This window comes from Patiria miniata, unplaced genomic scaffold, assembly GCF_015706575.1.
Source record: "Patiria miniata isolate m_02_andy unplaced genomic scaffold, ASM1570657v1 HiC_scaffold_19, whole genome shotgun sequence".
Classification (NCBI taxonomy): Eukaryota; Metazoa; Echinodermata; class Asteroidea; order Valvatida; family Asterinidae; genus Patiria; species Patiria miniata.
The window spans coordinates 3,709,656-3,720,832 of NW_024037057.1; the positions used below are offsets into that span (position 1 = coordinate 3,709,656).

Below are 11,177 nucleotides of genomic sequence, written 5' to 3' on the forward strand. Positions count from 1 at the left end.
TTTTGGTAAATTGAGTGATTTAAGGTGCATCATCCTTTGCAAACTAGCCGCCCACGTTCCGGCGTTACCACCAAATCCATTATTGCCTGAAAGATTAAGATCGGCCAAGTTCGGCATCTCCCCCACCGATGAAGCAATATGTGGCATATCTTGTTCATTTATGCCACATTCCGATAAATTGAGTGATTTCAGGTGCATCATCCTCCGTAAACTAGCCACCCACGTTCCGGCGTTACCACCCAATCCCTCATTGCCTGAAAGATCAAGATCGGCCAAGTTTGGCATCTCCCCAACCGATGATGTAATATGTGGCATATCTTGTTCATTTATGCCACATTTTGATAAATTGAGTGATTTAAGGTGCATCATCCTCTGCAAACTAGCCGCCCACGTTCCGGCGTTACCACCCAATCCATTATTGCCTGAAAGATTAAGATCGGCCAAGTTCGGCATCTCCACCACCGATGAAGCAATATGTGGCATATCTTGTTCATTTATGCCACACTCCGATAAATCGAGTGATTTAAGGTGCATCATCCTCTGCAAACTAACCTTCCACGTTCCTACGTCACCACCCAAGCTCGAATTCTTTGAAAGGTTGAGATAGGCCAAGTTTGGTACTTGACCAAATGCTGCAGCAAGGTGTTCAATGTCAGCGCTTTGCAATGAGCAATCCCTTAAATCTAACTTCTGTAGTTCCGTCAGGTTTTGCAAGAGTGGAGTCCAGATACTTGCGGAACCACCCAGACCGCAAATGCCATCAATGTTTAATCTGACTAAATCTCTCCGATTATTGAATGAATGTAATACATCCGCCAAATCTTTGACAGTGATGAGTGAGAACTTCGTGATGCTCAACTCTATGCCATTACGCAATGACTGTACACGCCACACCTCAGGGTAAGTACCGAAATCACAATCCACCAGATTCCGCATGTGACTTACTGATTCAGCGATATATTTCAAATCGCGATTGTTAATGCTACAATATCTCATGTCAAGCTTCTTTACGTGAATCATCGACTGCAAACTAGCTGCCCACGTTCCGGCGTTACCACCCAACCCCTCATTGCCTGAAAGGTCAAGATTGGCCAAGTTTGGCATCTCCCCAACCGATGATGTAATATGTGGCATATCTTGTTCATTTATGCCACATTTTGATAAATTGAGTGATTTAAGGTGCATCATCCTCTGCAAACTAGCCGCCCACGTTCCGGCGTTACCACCAAATCCGTTATTGCCTGAAAGATTAAGATCGGCCAAGTTCGGCATCTCCACCACCGATGAAGCAATATGTGGCATATCTTGTTCATTTATGCCACATTCCGATAAATTGAGTGATTTAAGGTGCATCATCCTCTGTAAACAAGCCACCCACGTTCCGGCGTTACCACACAATCCCTTATTGTCTGAAAGATCAAGATCGGCCAAGTTCGGCATCTCCCCAACCGATGATGTAATATGTGGCATATTTTGTTCATTTATGCCACATTTTGATAAATTGAGTGATTTAAGGTGCATCATCCTCTGCAAACTAGCCGCCCACGTTCCGGCGTTACCACCCAATCCATTATTGCCTGAAAGATAAAGATAGGCCAAGTTCGGCATCTCCCCCACTGATGAAGCAATATGTGGCATATCTTGTTCATTTATGCCACATTCCGATAAATCGAGTGATTTAAGGTGCATCATCCTCTGCAAACTAACCTTCCACGTTCCTACGTCACCACCCAAGCTCGAATTCTTTGAAAGGTTGAGATAGGCCAAGTTTGGTACTTGAGCAAATGCTGCAGCAAGGTGTTCAATGTCAGCGCTTTGCAAAGAGCAATCACTTAAATCTAACTTCTGTAGTTCCGTCAGGTTTTGCAAGAGTGGAGTCCAGATACTTGCGGAACCACCCAGACCGCAAATGCCATCAATGTTTAATCTGACTAAATCTCTCCGATTATTGAATGAATGTAATATAGCCGCCAAATCTTTGACAGTGATGAGTGAGAACTTCGTGATGCTCAACTTTACGCCATTACGCAATGACTGTACACTCCACACCTCAGGGTAACTACCGAATTCACAATCAACAAGATTCCGCATGCGACTTACTGATTCAGCGATATATTTCAAATCGCGATTGTTAATGCTACAATATCTCATGTCAAGCTTTTTTATGTGAATCATCGACTGCAAACTAGCCGCCCACGTCCCGGCGTTACCACCCAACCCCTCATTGCCTGAAAGGTCAAGATTGGCCAAGTTTGGCATCTTCCCAACCGATGATGTAATATGTGGCATATCTTGTTCATTTATGCCACATTTTGATAAATTGAGTGATTTAAGGTGCATCATCCGCTGCAAAGTAGCCGCCCACGTTCCGGCGTTACCACCCAATCCATTATTGCCTGAAAGATTAAGATCGGCCAAGTTCGGCATCTCCCCCACCGATGAAGCAATATGTGGCATATCTTGTTCATTTATGCCACATTCCGATAAATCGAGTGATTTCAGGTGCATCAACCTCTGTAAACTAGCCGCCCACGTTCCGGCGTTACCACCCAATCCCTCATTGAATGAAAGATTAAGATCGGCCAAGTTCGGCATCTCCCCCACCGATGAAGCAATATGTGGCATATCTTGTTCATTTATGCCACATTCCGATAAATCGAGTGATTTCAGGTGCATCAACCTCTGTAAACTAGCCGCCCACGTTCCGGCGTTACCACCCAATCCCTCATTGAATGAAAGATTAAGATCGGCCAAGTTCGGCATCTCCCCAACCGATGATGTAATATGTGGCATATCTTGTTCATTTATGCCACATTTTGATAAATTGAGTGATTTAAGGTGAATCATCTTCTGCAAACTAGCCGCCCACGTCTTGGCGTTACCACCCAATTCCTTATTGCCTAAAAGATCAAGATCGGCAAAATTTGGCACATTCCCAACCGATGATGCAATGTCTACTGCATCACAAGGGTCTAAGCAACATTTATTCAAACGAAGTGTCGCGAGGTATTTCATCCGTCGCAAGTGGACCGTCCAGTCTTTGGCTGAGCCGCCTAGATTATTTTCTCCAAGGCTTATTTCAGTCAAGTTACCTCCATAACGAAATGATGACAAAAGTTTATTAGCATTACTACCAGTTAGTGAGCAATCATCAAAATGCAATACGCGCAAGTTTTTCATTGTTGGCAACTGCAAAGCTACGACTTCACTAGACCTTGACAGGTTACCCGCCTCTAAGTGAATTTTACTTACTTTATCGAAGTAATCTACTTCCGATAACTCTGTCCGCTCAACAACACGCTGCAGCAACCACACAAACGAGTTTACGCTGTCGTTTCCATTTAACTCTATGTCTCCAGTCAAAAAAGGCTCAGTGAAATCTACTGATAACAAACCTCTTGCTTGACTTTCAAAGTAGCAATTTAAGGCCAATTCCTTCACTGGCTTGCGTTCGAAAGCCTTATCACTATGCAGATTCTTCTTGTGCAGCATCCGCAATACATACCGTGTGCATTCTTGATTGTCGCCGCAGCAGAAGCGCAACATGTACTCAAAATTCCAAGGATCTCCAAGTTTATCAAGAATCTTTTGCAATTCCCCACCGCCTTTGCTTAAAAGACTCTGACAGTACATAGCTGCGCAGTACTCTTGAATTGTCTTATGAATAAACTGTACGTTATTGTGCGTACCGCGCCACTTAATGACCCTCTGGCTGGTGAGAATACCCGCTTGTATTGCTTTGTCAAGTGCACTCTTCTCAAACTCTCCCTCTTGAAATGAAAGCCTTTGCTCTGGGGAAATAAGCCCTTCTAAAGCAACTTTGCCATTCGCAATCACCACTTCCGATATAGCTTCTTCTGATAATTCAGCCATTTTTCTTCGAAATATGTATCTAATTGCCTCACTGAACAATCTTGATAGAGTATCGGGTAGTGTTTCCTCTTCCCTCCATATCAGGCATATTAGCAGGAGTATCATAGGGCTCCTTGCTAAATCAGACAGGACATCCGATGACTGAATCCTATCAAGAAGTCTCTCAGCCTCATCAAGCTTTGCAGGGAAAAATTTTCTCACATACTGCCCAATATCTTCCATCCTAAATCCCAAAACACTCACATGGGTGAAAGGTTTCTCAATGAGTGATTTGCTTTTCAATTTAGCAAAGTGAGAGGGGCGTGTTGTTACAACTACAAAACATTCTTTACCAAATTTTCGATTGAGCATTCTTAGAATGGACCCAAATTTCTCTGGTTCGATGTTAGTTGTCCCGAATTCATCAAAACCATCTATCAGAATGAGCACTCTACTACCATTGTCTTTAATGAATGCTTCCATTCCGTCCTTATCTACAGCTGTATCATCTGCTAAAAGTTGACCAAACACTGACTCAACAAGCTCCGACGTTTGTTTGAGAGCGGACATTTTCAAGACAAACACAAGTGAAAACTGTGTGAGTGCAACACCTGTAGCCCAGTCGTAGGCCATTTTGTCAATAATGGTTGACTTCCCCATCCCAGCTGACCCACACAAAATGGCGCGTTTAATCACTTTCCCGTATTTTGTTTTTATGAGGAAAATGTCCCCATACTCCTCAACATCGCCCTGTATGTCATCCTGATCACTCTTTTCTAATTGCAACTCTGTATATATATCCATAATATGTTTCATGTCGTCATCGACCCAGGGTATTAACTGAACGTAGCTACCTTTGGTAGTATACCGGTCTTTTAATTCACTCCTGCACTGATCAGCTGCAGCATCACTCGGACTGGATTGTGCTCTTCCCGTCTCGACTGTTGAAAGAAAAAAAAGAAACATTACTCATGTATCTTGCACCGGTACCATGGCGTAAACCACCGCCCTCACCCCTCTCCGACAAAATTAATTGTACTTCAAATTTCTGCCTTGTTTTGCAATGGCAAATTATTTAAGACATCGAGAAAAATCCCACGTTTATGGAATATTTACTTCACAAAATTGGAATTTCTTTTTATCCCAACAACCCATGTAAAATCATCTCCAGCTTGAGATGATCGGTTCCTGCCACCTGTAAGTGTCGATAATGGAGGGACTAATCTGGATTTGATAGCACGCAAATTAAACCTGGAGTGCGGAGGATTGCAGTGGCCCGAAACAAGAAGTAATATATATAGTTTTTGTTTTTAATTATTTTTAATTATCAAACCCTAGCATTTTAGTTAAAAATGTGTTGGGAGAAAAACATTTACTTTATTGAAAAACACAATTTAAGACTTCATGACAGAGAGGGAAAAACAATGGAATGAAACTAGCAAGCGAGAGAATGATACGACTATTTGGACTCTGAGTAAATTACATGTATTTACCTCGACTACTTTGTGTCAAAGTAACGTTTTGAGTGATGTTCAAAGTTGGCTCATAAACAGGTCCCAAGAAGGTCGGATTATTTGCACCGCCAATATGCACGGAATCCACTGATACGTGTTGCACAGGTCCACAATGGGGTACAGCAGGTGATGGGGATGAGGTTTGCAGTTGTAGTCCTACAGGTGCGATATCTTGAACTGGGCTTGGACTCTGAATTATCTGTTGGTCTTGTGACGTTCTTTCTATGATCACTGTCTCTTGTATCTCTGAAGGATTTCTTGGTGCAACACCCTCTTGTTTCTGATGTGTTGACCATTTTAGTCCCTGGTCCTCGGATGATTGCAACATCTGAACGCTCGGATCTCTTCCGGCTGCTTCTTGCTGGCTTCGTGATGACTCTTGCTGTTTTTGTTTTTGTCCCTCCGACGATGTAGTCCCTTTCTGCTTACTCTGTTCCTTGGTCCCTCCCTCTTCTACATTAAGTTCAGCTTTGTCTCGATAGTTAACTTCCTCCTGCTTCGGTCTCTGGTCTTTAGATGATGTAGTCTCTTCATAATTGCTCTGTTGTTTGGCCCCTCGCACTTGAATCTCTGGTCGAGGTTTGCCTCGAAGACACTCTAATTGCCCATGCCTCGGTTCAGGTTCTCCAGATGACGTCATCCCCTTTTGAGCGGTTTTCTCGAATTGCCCCAGCTTCTGTTTTTTCTGTAGGAGCCCCTGACTCGGACTATGTTCCTCATTAGACGGTCTTGCCCGCTTCTGCCTGTCCTGGTCTTTAACAACTATTCCCTGTCCCGGTGTCTGAGGTTTGCTTTGCTCAGCAACGTCCTCCTGTCTTTGTCTCTGGCCCTCAGATGATGAAGTTTCTTTCTGTTGTTTTCGTTTCTTAGCCCCTCCCATTTGTGACGTTTTCTTACGTTTGTCTCGGTGACCAACTTCCCTCTGTTTTGGTGTTTGGTCTTCAAATGATGTAGTTCCTTTTTCTTTGCTCTGTTCTTTAGCCCCTCCCTCGTTAACCTCTGGTTGAGGTTTACCTCTTTGTTCCTCCTGTTTCGGCTCCTGTTGCTCAGTAATCATTAAGGCAAGATCAGCATGACCGGTTGAATATAACGCATCTGTCAAACTCTGAAATCCTTCCTCGCGATTTGTTTGCTTTCTCCACCAAGAAAGCAGCATCTGTAGGCTCCTTTCTCTGTTTTCTTGGGAGGTGGTTTGGATTTCCTTGATTTCTGCTTCTTCAAATCCTAGTAATTTTGCCAATTCTTCCCAGAAAGATACAATTTTCGAAGCCAAGACGCAAAAGAGCCGACCATCAAGAGGGTGCTTGTCTGCCGAACAGAAATAAACTTTTTCTTCAGTTTGTAATTATTAGTATGAACTTGTTGCTGCCTAGCTAATTATTAATCGGATTTACTTCAGACGATTTAACTATCAGTGCGGATCTTATTTTTCTGGTGTGGAATTACATGGAATGAGGCGGTGCAGAACATTAGATAGACTCCATTACGAATTGGTGTCATTGCTACACACAAGACTTAAAAACAGTTTTACGCCTGAGCATCGATAACGTTTTAACACTTTCACTTTCCAAGAAGATTTCTAAAAATTTGCTTAGGTCGCATTGTCGTGAGGCAAATCTAGTTAGAGAAGCGGATGTGTCAACCCCAGCTTAATCGTCAGGGTCTAACGCCCGTGGATTCTTTTAAGGTAATGTAGCATTTACCTTTTGGTCCACCGCCCAGTAGGCCATCAGTAGACAGACGAAGTGAGATGTTCTCGTCCTGATGAATACCGCAGTCGTTGAGTGTCAGCAAGTTACATAGCTGGAAAAATGCAAGATCCTTAAATATAATAAACACTCTTTGGAAAGGTCCAATTGATTTAAAGAGCCAATGGCATGATTTTTACTCGGGAGCATATCTTTTGAAACATTCATTTCTTCTTATATGAATAAACATTTATTTGACATACCTTTTGGTTAATTTAATTGAGAAGGTCACTTCTTTAAACATTTAAAACAAATTCTTTCCTTTTTTCCTGACAAACGATGGCGCTGTTGTTGTGATGTCATTTCCGAAAGACACTGGTTCAGTTTTTTCTGTTCAAATAATTGTGCACTTTGCACTTTGAAAACATTGGCGAAAAAGTTTGCTAATAAGCACACTTATAGATTGTAACAGTGAAGTTTCTGCTTGAAATGACATCACACTTTTGCTCATAAATATGCAAATTTAGATGAGAATAAAAACGAACAAGGGCACCAATTGCGGGGGGGGGGGGGGGGGGCGCAGAGGGGGCAGCTTGCCCCCTCCCCCGGCTGATGTTTGTATTTATATATTTCATTTTTGTTTTAGTAACCATATCTATAAATGGTATAGAGAAGTCTGACATGAACGAGAAACAAAGAAAGGCTAATTGGGACACAACGATGCATTTACAACGACTGAATTAAAAAACAATATCTTACATGGGCCCAATAAGGATACACCTAACCTTTTTCCGGTTCATTTTTATCGTACGACTACATCGGTAGGGCTCACACCAACAACTTGGTTTTTTTTTTTCATAATCGTTTATCATTTTTTGAACTTAAGTGTTTGAACTCCATTTTACCGACATAAAAAGCAGCCCTTTTAAATGTCCACGGCTGATATTGAATCATAACAGGTTGTCACTAAAACCCCCAATGCAAGGTCTTTAATTGGATGGAATGCATATTGGTACTTTTTAACATGTTACACTTTGTAAAATACGGAGCAAGTTATACCTCAAAGTTACGAAAGTGTCTTCGGATGAACAGTCGCTGTTGTTGAGGCTGCACACCCATTTTCTCGCTTATTATCATTTTTAAGATCAATACAGGTGTCTCTGGATCCACTTGCAAACACATTATCTTTGGTTTTTGTGTACGGAGACTTCGGATGAAGACTTGCACATATCTGCGACTATCAAAAAAAAACACAGTACTGCATGCTAAGGGTCACTCAATCGTTTGAATTGACATATTAAAGGAATAAAGGTAAAGACCATCAACTATTACTGTAACCACACTCTATACGCTATTATTAAAGTGAAGAAATTGTGTTTTCTAAGGGAGTTAAGTTGTCTAAAAAACCACCGAAATTTGATGCCTGTGTAATTCTTCAAACGCAAGGTTCAATACGTATGCCAGCGTTTAATCGTGTTTTACCTGATTAGCTGAGGTTTGTCTTGATCGTCAACTTGTTCCCTTTTCAGTTTCTTTTCCTCGGTTGATGCCGCCCCCTGTTGTTTGCTCTCCTCGTCAACTCCTGCATCTTGACACCTTTCTGGCTCGGCTCCAGCTGATTCGTCTCTTGATTCGTTCATTACTGATGTAAAAAGGGAAAAAGAGTGATCATATTACCATATTTTTAAAACTATCTCTACTGTTTTGGTGGTTTGTTTTCTAAAATTAACAGGTTTTTAACAATTAGGTTTTTTTTTTAGTTAATTATTTGTTTAAAGAGTCCGATAGGAGAGCAGGGTACCCTATAATTTTTTATCCTTAAATTATAGTGCCTAATGTACAGTTTCATCTCTAATCACTCCTTAAATGTATCTGCTTGTTTGCATTTTAGCTCACCCGGTACATTTTGGGCAAAATCAGTCAATCCGATGGCCTCCAATGCTCGTCTCAGCTTCTGAGCTGCTTCGTCACGATCCGTCGTCTTTTTCCACCAAGTGAGTAGCATGTGACGGCTCTCTTCAGTGCTGCCTTCGTTGGTGGTTTGGATGTCTGCAATTTCCACTTCTTCATATCCTAAGTGTTTGGCCAATTCCTTCCACGATGATTCAATTTTCGGGGACAAGCCCTTGAGGTACTCATCGTCAATAGCGGATTTGCCTGCCAAAAGAATTTTAAATATTGCCTTTAGTGAAACCACAGGCGTATATGGTGTCAACGTATAGCAGTTAACCTGTATTATTAACTACAGCCGCAACGAAAAGATACTTTCGTTCTTTATAAACAGCTCAACTAAAGATAGCAAAAACTCCCTAGCAGGTCGTTTGTTCACTTGAACATAATTAGTTTCCCGAACTTGGTCATTTACCTTTTGATACCTTGTTTTTCACATTTTCTTCTTCGGCTGATGCCGCCCCGTTTTGTTTGTTCTCCTCGTCAACTCCTGCATCTTGAAGCCTTACTGATTCGGGTCCTGCTGCTTCGTCTCTCGATTTGCTCGTTACTGATGTAAGAAGGAAAACAGAGTGACCATCATTTTATTGTTTACCAATTGTTTTTCATATTGTCTTTACTGTTTTGTTTTACATTCAACGAGGCCGTTTTAATTGCTCAGGCCTATTTATTTGTTTAAAGAGCTAAGTATGAGTATCATACCCATATTTTTTGTTCTGAAAATACATCGTCTAAAGTTAAATGCACTCAGAAATCACTTTTGAATAATTGAAAACTGTTTGTTCACATTAATTTAGCTCACCCGGTACATTTTGGGCCAAATCAGTTAACCCGATGGCCTCCAATGCTCGTCTCAGATTCTGAGCTGCTTCGTCGCGATCTGTCATCTTTTCCCACCAAGTGAGTAGCATGTGACGGCTCTCTTCAGTGCTGCCTTCGTTGGTGGTTTGGATGTCTGCAATTTCCGCTTCTTCATATTCTAGGTGTTTAGCCAATTCCTTCCATGATGATTCAATTATCGATGACAAGTCCTTGAGGTACGCTTCATCGATAGTGGCTTTGTCTGCCAAAATGAATGTTAAGTTTTAGTCAACTTTTTTTTTTCAAATGCTTTCACCACGGTTTAAGTTATATGGTAGCAGTTAACTTATGTACTACAGCTGCAGCAAACTAGACTCTTGTTCTTTAATAATAGCTCAAATTTAGATTGTTTGTTTACTTGAACATTTATTCCTAACCTCTTTCATTTACCTTTTGGTACATCGTCGTCATCCGGATCTTCTATGGGCAGCTCGAGAGAGATGATTTCATTTTTGTCGACACCATTCTCCTCAAGTGTGAGCAAGTCACAGAGCTAACAAAGTAAATAATGTAAATTACTTGATCAGGAGAAACAAGGAGGATATAAGAAGTTAATCATTCAAACTTCCAGCAAATTACGTTCGTTGAAGCCTTTCATAGTGTGGAGGGAAGGGCTGTGATTTTTTGAAAGTACTGTTTAAAACGTGAAAAGAATATGAGATCTTGCATTCTACATATACCCTTTCTAAAATACCACAATGCGAAACTCTAGGTGTTGATATTTCAAATTGAACAAATTATCCGTACCGGTATTATTAATGACGGTATACCTACCTGGAAGATTTCCCTGATGTACAGACGCTGATATCGTGCCTCAACACCGATCTTCTTTTGGATTACCTCTTTTAGAGATGAGACGGATGTCTCGGGATGGAGTTCGAAATAAAGTGTCTTGGGTTTTTGTCGGAGGGGAGTACGGACAAAGACCTGCAGTTTCTGTTTTACGTCTTTGGTATTGCTGTGAAAATAGGGAGAAATCATGTGTAGTTTTAGAAATGCGTTATTCTAAAATAGAACGGGATCTGTGAACTATTCACTTGGCAGCTATAGTCAAAGTAACGTCCACTGTCACGAGTCTATGAAAAGTATTGCACAAGTTCACTCAATTTTTACACAAGTAGCTGGAAAGAATCAAAGATTCAACAAATCCTTCGACATTAAGTTACAATTATGACCCTCATTTGAAATGAATAACTGTCGTTTCTGTATACCTCTGACTTTCATGTGTCTGCTTTGATTGTCTTTGGATCCATCGTTTCGATGGTCTCCTTTTCCCAAGAAAAAAACGACTGGTGTCTAGCACAGTAATCGT

General features: G+C 41.4%; 1 protein-coding gene across 1 annotated transcript; it reads right to left on the reverse strand.

Moving 5' to 3' along the window:
- Window positions 1–4,727: 4,727 nt before the first annotated feature.
- On the reverse strand, window positions 4,728–9,891 carry LOC119726024 (glutamic acid-rich protein-like). The gene is made up of 7 exons (XM_038197644.1): window positions 9,807–9,891; window positions 9,420–9,554; window positions 8,951–9,211; window positions 8,537–8,696; window positions 7,070–7,206; window positions 5,527–6,590; window positions 4,728–4,793 (listed from the first exon to the last, which is right to left on the reverse strand). Exons 1-7 carry the CDS (start codon window positions 9,889–9,891, stop codon window positions 4,728–4,730), a joined length of 1,908 nt encoding a protein of 635 aa, XP_038053572.1.
- Window positions 9,892–11,177: the final 1,286 nt, after the last annotated feature.

Bases quoted from the DNA above. Each gene is read 5' to 3' on its own strand.
- LOC119726024 (XM_038197644.1), bottom strand. From the start codon at position 9,891: ATGACAGATCGCGACGAAGCAGCTCAGAATCTGAGACGAGCATTGGAG. The intron at 6,591-7,069 runs GTAAATGCTACA...CAAAATTACTAG, and splicing joins ACTGGGCGGTGGACCAAAAG to GATTTGAAGAAGCAGAAATC. The intron at 4,794-5,526 runs GTAGGACTACAA...TTCTTTCAACAG, and splicing joins CAGTTCAAGATATCGCACCT to TCGAGACGGGAAGAGCACAA.